The sequence below is a fragment of the Sus scrofa genome, chromosome 13, assembly GCF_000003025.6.
Source record: "Sus scrofa isolate TJ Tabasco breed Duroc chromosome 13, Sscrofa11.1, whole genome shotgun sequence".
NCBI classification, from domain to species: Eukaryota; Metazoa; Chordata; class Mammalia; order Artiodactyla; family Suidae; genus Sus; species Sus scrofa.
This window is the reverse complement of record NC_010455.5, coordinates 26,227,616-26,241,261: the sequence shown is the minus strand read 5'-3', so window position 1 is coordinate 26,241,261 and position 13,646 is coordinate 26,227,616. Positions and strand designations below refer to the sequence as shown.

The 13,646-nt window shown below is 48.3% G+C and overlaps 1 protein-coding gene and 1 long non-coding RNA gene across 2 annotated transcripts in view; one reads left to right on the top strand and one right to left on the bottom strand.

The window, feature by feature from the left end:
* CCDC13 (coiled-coil domain containing 13) overlaps positions 1-13,646 on the top strand; it is a 45,078-nt gene that overhangs the window by 24,438 nt on the left and 6,994 nt on the right. Inside the window, 5 exon segments of the mRNA XM_013981522.2 lie at positions 1,544-1,686; positions 2,167-2,250; positions 4,448-4,570; positions 5,844-5,854; positions 12,256-12,459. Of these exon segments, the coding sequence (XP_013836976.2) occupies positions 1,544-1,686; positions 2,167-2,250; positions 4,448-4,570; positions 5,844-5,854; positions 12,256-12,459 (565 nt within the window).
* LOC106505578 lies at positions 5,268-12,107 on the bottom strand. The gene is made up of 3 exons (XR_002338244.1): positions 11,959-12,107; positions 11,301-11,506; positions 5,268-6,142 (listed from the first exon to the last, which is right to left on the bottom strand). It is a non-coding gene; the product is annotated as an uncharacterized LOC106505578 (long non-coding RNA).

Below are 13,646 nucleotides of genomic sequence, written 5' to 3'. Positions count from 1 at the left end.
GCATCCAGAGAAACCTCAGCCACTTCCACTTCTCTCTACCTGCCTTCAGTGGGGCTGCACCACGGCCCACCTGGCCTTGGCTCCCTGCTTCCATGTGGCTCCCCAGCCCACTGCGCACACACCTTTCCTGAGGCACAGACCTGACTGTCTCCCTGCTCAATTTGTCCTCAGCTCCCCATCACCCCTGGCCTCACCCAATCCTCAAAGGTCCACGCTCCTTTCAGCTTACCCTCTCTCTCCCCAGCTGTGGCCTTCATCCTTATGACCCAAGATAGTGGCCACAGTGCCAGCCTTTATATCCACCTTCTAGGCAGAGGGATGGCAGAGGGGAAGCCACAATCCTTCATCCAGTTTGCAAGGCACCATGTGACTAGCTCCTGCTGCCACCCGTCCTGCATCTGTCTTCACGCCTCCATTTCTACCACTCTGGCCATGTGGGTGCCATTTAGCTCCTTGGTGGCCCTGCTTTCTCCCCATTCTGGGCTTGTGCACATGCCTGAGGCATATACCTTCCCTTTCCTTCTCCTCTGCCTCTTCCTGGCCAGCCACTTCTCAGCCTTTAGATCTTATTAGTCAAGAGCTCCTCCAGGAAGCTCCAGGGCTCCATTTCAGTGTTACTTGCCCTTCCTGGGCACTGTCCTATCTCCCCGTGCATCTCCAAGCCAAATTCTGTCATGCTGTGTGATCATTTTCCTTTTTTGGCCCCCAAACTCCCCTTAAACGGCATAGACCATGGTGCCTCAGTGCCTGGCCTAGGACAGAGCACACAGTAGTTGCTCAGTAAATGCTGATCTAATACTGAGTTCCTAAAGATATTTTGCCTTGGCAGAAGTCTGGAGGGAAAAGCATCTCACCTCACCATTTCCTGGATCCTGGCACACACAGGAGGACTGATCCTTCCCTCAGAGGCCACCAGCCAGTTGGCGGCAAAGCACTACCCACCAGACAAGCTGGCACATGCTGCATGGGTGTGGGCTTTCTCAGGATGGGTGGGGCTTAGGGGAACATGCCAGGTTGTTTGGGGCTCATACTACTGTCTCCTTCGTTGATGGTGGCCTGACCTGTTGGTCCTTCAGCCATCAGGAAGAAGGAGGCGTCGGGGTGAGCAGGGGCCTGGGAAGCCCAGCCTCCAAGCCAGGCTGCCAGCCCTCACTCTTGGCTTCAGGTGTCTGGAAGGTCCAAGTATCTCCAGCTGACAAAGGCTGGTGGCCTCAAGTCACACTTGGCAATCATCCCCATGAGGGTGGGGCTACCCAGAGAGGTGGACCTAACCCTGAAATTCCCCTTGGGACTCGAATGTGGAACAGCTTCCTGGCCCCAGTCACCCTCCTCTCGTCATGCAGCTCCTTTTCTGAAGAGAGGCATTATTAACTGTCATTATCATGCAAGGAGCGCCTTCACCAAACAGGCTTCTCTTTGCACTCCTGAAAAGAAGCCTCTTTCATATCCCCTGAAAGCCCTGAAATCAAGCCAAGACCCCTCCTGCCTTCTCCAGGCCTCTGAGCCAGAGCCCTGAGAACGGAACCCATTCTATTCTCTGCAGTATCTTCGGAATAAAGGAGTAGGTGAGGGGTCCAGTGGGCCTGAGGTCAACCCTGCCACCACCAAGTTCCCCAATGATCTGGGCCTGGCCAGGTCCCCAGCCTCAGCAGCAGGTGATCACGCTGGCAGGCTTGGATCTTCACGGTAAGAAAAAAATGGGATGGAGAGGTTGGAAAGTAAATATTAATGATTCAGAAGAAAGGTTGTTTCCTGCTGCCCCCGATGGGAAGCCACAGGTGCAATTTTATGATGACTGTGGCATTGTCTTGATATGCTGGCCTTCCCTCTGTCAGCCCTGCATCTGCATGAAGGAGCTGGTTAGGCCAGATACTATTACTTCAAGAGCACTAGGATGCAGCTCCCTGTAAAATCCTCTCCCAGCTGGCCTCAAATCTCACCTGCTTTTAGGATTCTCAAACAGACCTGTGTTGGATTGTTCGGGGCTCTGATGTCCCCTGGTTCTGTCTCATTTTGTGCAAGCAAGAGTTCTAGAAAGGAGGGAGCATATCGCAAGGCTGCTGTGAGGGCCAGCACGGGCCCCTCCTCAGGCTCTCTGGTTCCCTGCTGGTGCCTGATGCCCAGCCTTCCTGTCCATGGTGATGAGCCCCTTCTGCCTTCGCACAGCTCCGTGACCAGCCTGGGCCACACGCTGGTGGAATCTGCTCTCACGTGGCCTTCCCTGCCCAGTCCTCACGGGCCATCACCCAGGTAGGAACCCAGGCCCCCCAGGCCCTCACAGGCCTTCCCATCCTTGATTGCTCAGCCCATATTGCCCTCCCATTACAAGGATAGGAAATCGAGGCCAGGCCAAGTTCAGGGACTCTTCCCAGGTTCCATAACGACATGGAGGATCAGGGAGGTCAAAAGCCTTATCTAAGGTGAAGAGCAAACAGCTTCAGAAGTAGAGTCTCAGCCTCGATTCTTAGTCCAGAGTTCCTTCCTGCTACAGCAGAGTTAACATGAGGGAGCTTGCAGGGCCTGGAGCCCAGCACCTTCCCTTGCCTCCTCCTGTCCATTGAGAGTCAGTCTCTAGGGGGAGAATTTCACATCTTATGGGTTCCCACTTTAAGCCACTGATATCCTCTTAGCTCTCTGTGCCCCTCTTTGTTGATAAAAATCAAGCCTCAGGGCTTAAATGGCCCTTTGTTCTTCTGCCAGCTCACAGACAAAGGCTGGCTTTGTCCTTCCTCAGAGCCCTGTCCCGAGATCTACCCACTGTCCACTGGAGCCATGCTCCTGATGTCAACCCCCGCCCCCGACCCCTCAGGCAGGTCAGCTCAGGTTCCAGTGGAGACCTCTGAGGGGCCTGGTCTTACATCTGACTTGCTGTATGGCTCTCAGCAAATCTGTCCTTTGGCTGCTATTCCCAAGAAGAACTTGGGATACTTCTGGCCTGACATTTGACAGCACAGGGACCATGGACCTAGGCTACCCTTGCAGCTGCACCCCTGCCCCCCGCCTGGGGTCATAGGGGCACTCAGAGGGGAGGGGACTCCAGGCCTCAGGGGCCTATGCCACACTCTCCTCACACCACAGGGAGAAAACAGGCTCCGCTGCTCTGAGGTTATAGTCACAGTAGTAGGAGCAGGAGGTTGGACAAGATGCCCCCAAGGTCCCTTCCAGGCCTATGTGGTCATGACCTTTGCACTCCATGGGATGCAGGAGCCACCATGCCCTGGGCTGCCTAGACTGCTGGTTCTCAATCTTGTTTCTTCCACAAATATTTACTGAACCCAACCATATTTGGGCCCTGCCCTCATGGAGCTGTCCATGACAGGGCAGAAGTTCATGGAGTGACCCTAGAAAGTGTGTCTATCAGGGCTGGTGGCTCAGACAGGGTGCCTGGGAGGTGGGTGTGACGAAGGGATCAGCTCCTCCCCCAACATGTGAGATGATGGAGATGACAGGAGTAGGGTTTTCCCGACTGCGCTGTGCTCACACATCAGCTCAGGATCTCCCAGGTTAGATGCAATTCTGATTCAGCAGGTCAGATCCTGCAGGAAATGGGATCCTGCATTTTTAACAAGCTCCCAGGTGATGCCACAGGCACTGACTGAGAGAGCACAGTGTGAGCAGAAAGGCCTTAGTGTACGTTGAGGAGCCAGAATATGGAGGAGCCGGAAGTCCTCAGAGCCCATCTCAACCAACCCCTGCTCAGAGGGCCCACGGGAGGGGAACCAGTCAGCCTCCAGGCCCAGCCCAGTCCTCCCCATGTCCTTTGATTTTGGAAAAGCCAGCCGGCATCACCAGGGTTTCCCTTAAGGGTGAGGGCAAAGCAGAGAGCAGCTTGGCACTTGCACATGGGCTCTTGGGGGTTGGGGTGGGGGGCAGAACTCACCTTGGGTCCTAAACCCAGCCAGCAAGTAAGGCCCAGTGATGGGCTGGATCAAGATTGGATCAAGGCTGGAGAAAACTGGTCAAAGCACAAAGCAAGTGTCCAGGGCCCAGGAAAGCGGACTGGGCTAGGGACCACACCAGGAGATACATGAGTGCCAAGACAGGCTGGCAGGGAGACAGAAGTGGGCCTACCTGGCACTGAGAAGGGTGGCAAGTTCCAGGCTACACAAGTCCCTAGGGCACCCCAAGTCCCCAAGAGCCATTTTCCATAGCAACCAGACTAATTCTAGGTACCTACAGGGATTGGAGGGACAGAGGTGCTAATGAAACTCAGCCCTGGTTGGGTCTGATTTTGGAGCCAGCTAATTGAGGTCTAGAGCCTTCAGCAGGGCCAGGAATGGTGGGCTGAGAAGCCAACAGAGGAGGACCAGGAGGGACTGGGTTAAGCTTCCTTCTCTCTCGCTCTCTCTGAGGACCCCTGAATGTCCTTGCAGTCCCTTCCACCATCACAGGGATAAGCATCTCTTCAGATAACCCTAATGACCTCTGCCCTCGCCCTGGTCCCCAGGTTCTTGGACTCACCAGAACAAAAAGGCTGGCAGACACAGGTGACAGAGTTCAAGGCCCTCTGGCAGGCCGCTGAGGTGGAACGTGACCGGCTCACAGAATTTGTCACTGTCCTGCAGAAACGGTAACACTTAGCATCAAGGATGCACTCTCATGGGCCTAGGTGAGGTGGGGGTGGGCAGCCTGACCACAGGGCATCTCTCTTGCACAGGGGCCAGTCCATGTCCATGACTAGGTCCACCTCACTGGTGAGTGTGGCTCCCACAGTGTTGGTCCTGAGCCTTCCCAGGCACATCTCACATGTTCCCCAAGTGTCCCCTGGCCTCGGGTCCCCATCATCACACTTGTGGTTTGCCCTGTCCTACATGCCCCCAGCAGGACTGTTGCATGCATATGACCATGAGGTGGGCTTCTCAGGGGAAGGACTCTCTGGAATGGGAAAATCAGGTAAATCATCCCATAATGAAGGTCTGTGAGGAGCATGGCACTGTACTCGGTGTCAGTGGAGGCTTTGGTGGGAAGAAGCCCCAGGCTAGATGATGTGTAGAGTTACAAAGAGGAAGAGAGCTGTTGACAGATGGAGAGCTGAGACATCCCTGGTTGGGGGGGGAAGTGTGTGGCCCAAGGCAGTGAAGCAGGAGGTTGGGTTTCCTCCAATGGTGTTGTTGACAGATTTCTATTCAAATAAATCAGTGTTTCTCGCTCAAGTGACCCTTTTGGCAAGAACTGTAGGTGCCCAGGCCAACACATGACCCAACCATGTGACCTCCACACTGAAAAATATAAAGGACACCAATGAATGTCTGCCAGAACAGGCTGTGTTACATGTTAATCAGGGCTCTTTGGTGACAGACAATAGAGACCAATTCTGGCTAAATTAAGGGAAAGGAGAGTTTTGGAAGGTGCCAACCAACTCCGAGGTGCAGGGCAGACAAGGAGCCCAAGAAGGTCCAGGAATCTTGGTAGCAGGAACATTTGGGTGGTGTCTCCTGGACCACCGGAATGACACAGGCCCAGTGGCTTTCAGTTCTTGTGCTAGCACTCATAAGTCCATTCCTGGACACAGGCCAGGCACCCTGAATGGAAGGACCTCCAGGTCCTCAAAGAGTGGAGGAGGGGCAGCTTGCCAAAGAGAAAGATAGAGTACCGTCACCAAAGGAGCTGGAGTGGTGGGAACTGGTCAGCAGATGGCAACTCCCTAAGCAATGATCAGCTTTGTTTTCTTTTCATGTTGTAAGTACATTGAGAGGATATGAATTTTATACATGTTCAGGTATATGAGAAAAGTAACATTAATTTTTTTTCTGAAATTGAAATATAATGGATAGTACAAGCCTCTAATCTCTCCAGTGGAAGAAGCATACTCAGTTATGGCTTTTTCTCCCATTTCCTTTCAGTTGTACCTCAGGTGGGTGGGGAGTTGTGAACCAAGGTGATCAGTTATCTATTGCTGCCTAAGGAACCATCCCAAACCTGGTGGCCTCAAACACGATATAGTATCTCACCATTCTGTGGGTGGCCTAGGTAATTCTGTGTCACATCATGCCAGCTAGATCACTCATATGCCCCATTCAGCTGGAAGTTTGGCAGGGTGCCTCAGTTCTCCTGTTTGTGGCCTTTCTCCACGTGGTGCTTCAACTTCTGGACCTCTCCATGAAGAGCTGGGATGAGGGTGTGGCATGCAGGACACCTAGGGCTCAAAATGTAAAGAGACACTCACTTTTAGAGTCATGCATTTGTGATTCTCTCTAAGCTGTTACCCTAGACCTTTGGGGGCTCATTCTGCTCTGTGACATTTAGGGGTGTGGGGGAGTTCTATGAGGCTGTCCCAAGCCCATTAGCCAAGACACATGGCCTTTTCTACTCCAGGGCATTGCTCTCTCCCTGGGTTCTAAAAAGGGGGCCCAGGCTCTCTCTGCACTTAGATCCCCCCAACTCTATTTGGATTTGTCACCCCAAGGTACAGCATCTTCTTTTCTCAGAGACCTTTGATATTTAGTCCTTTCTTTATCTGAAAGGTGTGTCCAGGCTTATAACATTTGTTCTTTCATTAAGGTTTCTTGCCTTTCTCTTTTTGATTATTTTATTTTATTTTATTTTATTTTATTTTGTCTTTTTAAGGCCGCACCCACAGCATATGGAGATTCCCAGACTAGGGGTCGAATCAGAGCTACAGCTGCTGGCCTACACCACAGCCACAGCAATGCCAAATTGAGCCACATCTGTGACACCACAGCTCATGGCAACACCAGATCCTTAACCCACTGAGCAAGGCCACGAATCGAACCTGGGTACTTGTGTATGCTAGTCAGATTTGTTTCTGCTGAGCCACAACGGGAGCTCCTCTTTTTGATAATTTTAAACTTATTTAGTTCCTTTAAAGTTGCTCTGTCATCATTACTTAGGATCCTAAGTGATGCCTGTCAACTCCCTGTCATGGTGAATTCTTTCCCTGTGTGTTTCCGGAGCTTATCTTTTTGTGTTTTGGGGAGCTTATCTTCAGTGGGTTTTTTCCTTAGGGCACTCTTAGGCTATGAAAGTATTCTTACAGATGGCTCTGCTCTTGTTTTTGTGGAGCTTTTGGGGTTTCAGTGGTCTCAGGTTGGTACTTAATACTAATTTATTTGTTCAGGATTTCCTGAGCACATGAGAGCTGGCCTTATGTTTCAATTTTCTCATGATCAGTGCCTCTTCCCCTACTGAAAGCCCTGGTCAACAGTCTTCCTCACCCTTCCCTCACCATGGATGGATGTTGTCAGTCCTCTAATCATAAATAAGACACTCTTCTGAGGCTCCCAGAATTATGCAGAGAACTTACTTACTGCCTTATCAGGGCCCAAGTCTGGGTCTTCTGCTTTCACATGGGCCTTAAAACCCCTGCCTTATTCTACTGGAGGTTTGATTAATTTTTCTAATACAAATGTATTCATATTTACTGCAAAAAGCCTCCTTTCCCAATCTTCAATTCCCTGTTCCTCATAGAAAAGAACTGTTAGAACTCCAAAATATTTTCTTTGCACATCTAAAAATATATTTGCATATACATTATGCATACACATATATTACTAAGAGATGGATCCACATTGCACACATCTTTACCTTTTTGTGGGATTGTATCAATATCATAAATTTCTAAATGTAAAACTGCTGAATCAAATACACACATTTAAAATGTCCACTAACAATGGCCAATTGCCCCTTTAAAATAAATTCATTTATTGAGTTCCCACTATGGCACAGTGGGTTAAACATCCAGCATTACTACATGTGTAGTAGGTCACAGCTGCAGCTCAGATTCGAATTTGGCCTGGGAACTTCCATACGCTACGTGTGCAGCTGAAAAAGAAAAAGAAAAAAAATCCATTTACATTGCCACAAGTAATGTGAACTATCAATCATTTCACCATGCTCTCACCTAAGTTTTATCAATCTTTAACACTTTTTCCAAACTAATAAAGGAACATTAATATCTCATTGTTGTTTTTATATACTTTGCTATAACCAAAAGTGGGGATGAGCATATTTTTCACATGTTTATAGCCCTTTAAATGTACTTTTCTATTAACTACTTATACCATTGCATATTTTTAGAGAATTGTTTTTCTTCTTTATATCTGTTAAGAGTTCTTTACAAATTATGCATTTAATATTATGTATAAATGTATAATATTATGTATGTTTGTCTTCATGAAGATCTTGTGTCATTTGTATCAATTACTTCCTGGGTAACAGGACCACCTTATATGAGTATTCTTCATTAGCATCCTGACAGTTACAGTCTTCATGGAAGCAAACATTTTTAACACCAAGATATTCACCAGTAACTTAACTAAAATTCTTCACTTCACACTGCCATTGGGTCAGTTTGGCCAGACTCTTGAAATACATTGAAAATCAATTACAAAGTAAAAAGGTAAATCTTTAAAAGTATTTGGGGGAGTTCTCATTGTGGCTCAGCGGAAATGAGAGGGTGCAGGTTAGATCCCTCACCTCCCTCAGTGGGTCAGGGATCCAGAGTTGCTGTAAGCTGTGGTGTAGGTCACAGACATGGCTCGGATCTCACATTGCTGTGGCTGTGGTGTAGGCTGGCAGCTACAGCTCCGATTCAACCCCTAGCCTGGGAACTTCCATATACCTCAGGTGTGGCCTAAAAAGCAAATAAATAAATTAAATTAAAGTATTTGGAATTTCATGAGGTTGATGCATATGGTGTTGGAAGGCTCTCAGAATCACACCCAGGGCCACTGACAAACAAGGATCTTGCAAGCTGAAATTAGCCCAGCCAGTGACTGAAGGAGCTAAGTAGCCGGTAAGAATGAAGACTGGCCAAAAAAGAGAATAATGAGAATACCAGTGCATCTGGAGGTCTCAGGTAGAAAGAGAAATATGTACAGGCAGGCAGAGAAGCAACCTCAAGAGAGTCCACAGGTGAAGGAGTGAGTAGGAGCTGGCTTTGATGTGGCTTTTTGTGTGCCTTTGGAGAAGCTGTAGGGCCTCCTGATGAATTCAAAGCTGAAAGCAGTGAGGAAAAAAGAGAAGGCAACAGTGCCTTCCAGGTTTTTTAGCCAAGCAACTGCATGAGTGATGGTTAACATCAAGATGGGGAGGGCATATCTGGGGGGAGAAGTCAAGAGTTCAGTTGTCCCTAAACTTTGACAGAATTCATAAAATCAGTTAGCATTTTACATGGGGCTTGCTTATAGTTTCTTTTATTATTTCCCCAATCACAAATGGAATACAAACTTAAACAAAATGCAAACCTAACTGAAATACGTCACAGAAAAATGAAAGCCCCTCTCCCACAGGTAACTAGTCAGTAACTGCAGCATATTCCTTTATTTTGAATGCACTGGCTGACTTACATTAGCATTAGTATTTGTTTTTGAATGTTTGATTTGTTATAAATTTTTAAGTTATATCATATATTATGCATCAGCTTCTGCTACTTATTTCACTTAGTAATATATTACAGACATTCTCATGTCAGTACATATTCTTTTTATGGTTACAGAGTGCTTTATTTTGTTAACCCACCAAAATTGGTTTATCATTTATTTGCATAAATGCCATTCTCTTAGATGTATTCTTGTGGCACTTGCTTTTTTGAACAGTCCTATAACTTGGAGATCTAACCATGTGCATACATACAGCTCTACCTCATTCTCTTTCATTGCTGGAGCAGTGCTGCCCGGTGGGACTTTCTGTGATGATGGTGATGTTCTACACCCACGGTGGCCAGTGCAGGAGCCATTAGCCACGTGGTGGCTTTTGAGCACTTAAAATGCGGCCACTGTGGCTGAGGAACTGAATTTTAAATTTTATTTATTTATTTATTTATTTTGTCTTTTTGTCATTTCTTGGGCCGCTTCCATGGCATATGGAGGTTCCCAGGCTAAGGGTCTAATCGGAGCTGCAGCCACCAGCCTACGCCAGAGCCACAGCAACGTGGGATCCGAGCCGTATCTGTGACCTACACCACAGCTCATGACAACGCCGATCCTTAACCCACTGAGCAAGGCCAGGGATCGAACCCGCAACCTCATGGTTCCTAGTCGGATTCGTTAACCACTGCGCCACAACGGGAACTCCCCCTGAATTTTAAATTTTAAATTTAATTTTCATTCATTTTTTATTTGATTACTACATGTAGACAAGAGGCTGCTGCCACTGTGTTAAACAGCACAATTCCATCATATTATACCATATTCCATAATATGAATATGTTATCATTTATTTGGTCTTTCCCCTGTTGATGGGCCTTTAGGTTGTTTTAGGCTTTTGCTTTTACAAATAAAGTTTCAAGGATCATGCTGGAACAGGTTGCATTAGTAGCTGTATACTGTGTTGACAAACAGTTTTGTGTTGGTAGTTGTACTCTGTTCAAAATTTTGACCATTCTCTTCCCTTTTGACTCTTCACCAAGGTGGGAGAACACTTCCTCCAACACTATACCTAAATTTCCAGGCTTCCACTCTGATTTCTTTTTTCTTTTTACAGTCATGCCTGTGGTATATGGAAGTTCCTCGGCCAGGGGTCCAATCCGGAGCTGCAGCTGCAGCCTGTGCCACAGGCACGGCAACACCATATCTGAGCTGCATCTGCAACCTATGCAGCAACTTGTGGCAATGCTGGATCCTTAACCCCTGGGCAAGGCCAGGGATCAAACCCACATCCTCATAGAGACAACGTTGGGTTCTTAAACTTCTGAGCCACAATGGGAACTCCAGCTTACACTCTTATTTGCGTGTGTGTGTGTGTGCGCGTGTGCACGCGTGTGCATGTATGCAAACCCTTTCCCTGGGTTAAATCTCAGGGAGTCCTGGCCTTCCAGCTGAGCGTTTAGTATAAAAGTGTGAAATGCTATACCTAACCATAAGAACGACCTTAGCCCCAGGCTCAGTGAGATTAATCAGATCCTTCAGTGAAATAATCAAATAACAAGGTCCTCAAGGCCCATGAATTACTAACAGGCATATAGAAAACAACAACAATAATAAAGAGAAAGCAATCACCAAGTCCAAAAGCAAACAACTAAGAAAGAAAATAAAATCATTAGTCTACTGCCTGTCTGAATAATTGTCCTAATGTAACGCCCTGTGGTAAACAGGATTTTGTCCCTCATGTCCTTCACTCCCTGCTCTTGTGCTTGTGAGTACTTTATGTTATATGGCAAAAGGGGACTTTGCAGATGTAATAATGGTTATGGGCCCTAAAATAGGAAGATTATCCTGGATTACTAGGTGGGCCCAATCTAATCACTTGAGCCCTTAAAAACAGAGAAATTTCTCCAGCTGGGGTCAGTCAGAGAGATGCTATGGAAAAAGTCAGAGAGAGCTGAAGCATGAAAAGTGTACCTGGCTGGCTTTGAAGATGGAGGGGGCCAAGTAGCCTCTAAAAGATGACAGTCGTGCAGCCAACAATCATCAAGAAACAGGGATCTCAGTCCTTTAATTGGAACTGAATCCTTCCAACAACCTGGGTGAGCCTGGAATTAGATTCTCCCCCACAAACTCCAGGTAAGAGCCAGGTCAGTCAATACCTTGATTTTGGCTTGTGAAACCTGGAGCAGAAAAACCAAAAGAACCTGCTGAACTTGACTTACAGAACCTTGGGACGATGAATTTGTGTTGTTTTAAGCTGCTAAGTTTGTGGTAATTTGTTATAGCCGCAATAGAAAACAAATACACCACTCATTATTAATTCAGCCAAAGCATGGTAATATAAGTATATATATTGGGGGTGGAGAGGTGATTCTGTTTGTCAAGGGGAAAGTATTAAAATAAAACTTAGTTCTCATGTTGCATGAGAGGAAGTCAAAAGATTATATTTAAGCCTTGAAAAATAGCATAAGCATCTGTAGAAATACAGCAGTAAACAATGAAAGAAACAGCTAAAGGTGGTAAAGTGGTTGCTTCTGGAGAGATGGAATGGGACTAAGGAGGAGTGGGGAGGGGCTTTGATTTTTTCATTTTAAACCTTGGAGTGGACTATATGGTTTTTAAATGCACTTACCTATGTTACTGCAATAAAAATCAGGAAGAACAGGAGTTCCCGTCATGGCTCAGTGGTTAATGAATCCGACTAGGAACCATGAGGTTTGATCCCTGGCCTCGCTCAGTGGTTGGGGATCCAGCGTTTCCGTGAACTGTAATGTAGGTCGCAGATGCAGCTTGGATCTGGTGTTGCTCTGGCTGTGGTATAGGTATAGGCAAGCAGCTCTAGACAAGACAAAAAGACCAAAAAAAAAAAAAAAAAAAGGGAAGAACAAATCCCACCACCACCAATGTGGGATGAGCCTACCTCTCTAAGAGCCTGAGCAGGTAAGTGCCAGGGAGTATGGCAGCCCCTCTCGTCACCAGGGTGGAGAGAGCAACATCAAGCTTCTGGAGTCGGAGAGGAAGCTGCAGGAGGAGCGGCACCGCACTGTGGTGCTGGAGCAGCACCTGGAAAAAATGCGCCTGGAGCCTGCAAGGACGTCAACCTCTCAGAGAGCAGCCCCCAGGAGCAAAACAGGTAGGGCTGGAGTGGGGGCAGAGCCAGTCAGCAGCACAGGTCAGCCCCTCCATCAAGGTGGAGCGCTACCTGCCCCTGCTGCTACTGTCTTCCCCACCCCTGGACCCCCAGTCAGAATCAGGAGTCCCAGAGCACTGTCAGCCCATGTGGCCCTGGCCTGGCCCCCTTGAAAGCCCTTAGAATAAGATGGAAGTGCCTCTGCTGAATGCCCTCAGACACCACCTCTACTGCCACCACCACCCCAGCCCGCAGTCCTCAGCCCTCCATCCTAGGATTTGTTTAAAGTCATCCATGAGACCAGAGCAGCAGGGGCTGACCAGCAAAGGAAACCTGTCTCCTCCCGCAGCAGCTGAGCGGAAGCAGGGATACAGTGGCCTCTCCAAAGGCTTGGCGGCCCAGGCTCCTCTGCCCATGTGCCACCATCTTCGACACACAGCTTATGGTCTAAGATGGCTCCGTCAGCTTCCCCACCAGCAGCAGGAAGAGAAGGGAAGGGGAAAACTCCTCCTTACCTTTCAAGGGCAGGACCCTATGGGCACCTGTGTCACTTCTGCTTTCATCTTATTAGTCAGATCCTAGCCACATGACCACACCAGCTGCAAAGTGCTATTTAGTTGTCCTAAACTAAAGGGTCTATTGCTCTAACACTGGTTCTTAATTACAGTCTCCAGATCAGAAGTGGCAGCATCTCATAGGGCTGAGACAGCAGGGGTACAGGAGACTAGAGCTAGAAGCCATTTCTGGGGAGGAAGACTCTTCAGTGTGGAGAGGATAGGCCTGCCTCTCTCTGATGTCCCCATCCAATCCCTCCAGGCTCTGGAGTAGAGGTGCTGTCCCTAATTCCTTGCCTTTCCTCCTGTATCCCCAGTACTCCTGTATCCCTTCCTCCAGCCAAGGACACTCACATCTTTTTCCCAGCAGAGATAAGATCAGAACATTTCAGAAGGATGTGCCAAAGTGAGGCATAAATGGGGAGTGGTGCCCTTCTCCCACCAGAAGGGCCAGGAAACCAGGAGCCTTCCTGGAGCTGCTGAGAGTCCAGGCTGGGAAAGGCCATGGAGGCTTAGTCCTGCTGACCCTCCTGGAACAGGGCCCTTAGGAAAGTGGTGTCTCTAGGCCTTGGACTCACCTCCTGCCAGGCAGCCAAGCCTCCAACCAAAGAGGGCTAAGCCACAGTAGGAAAAGCC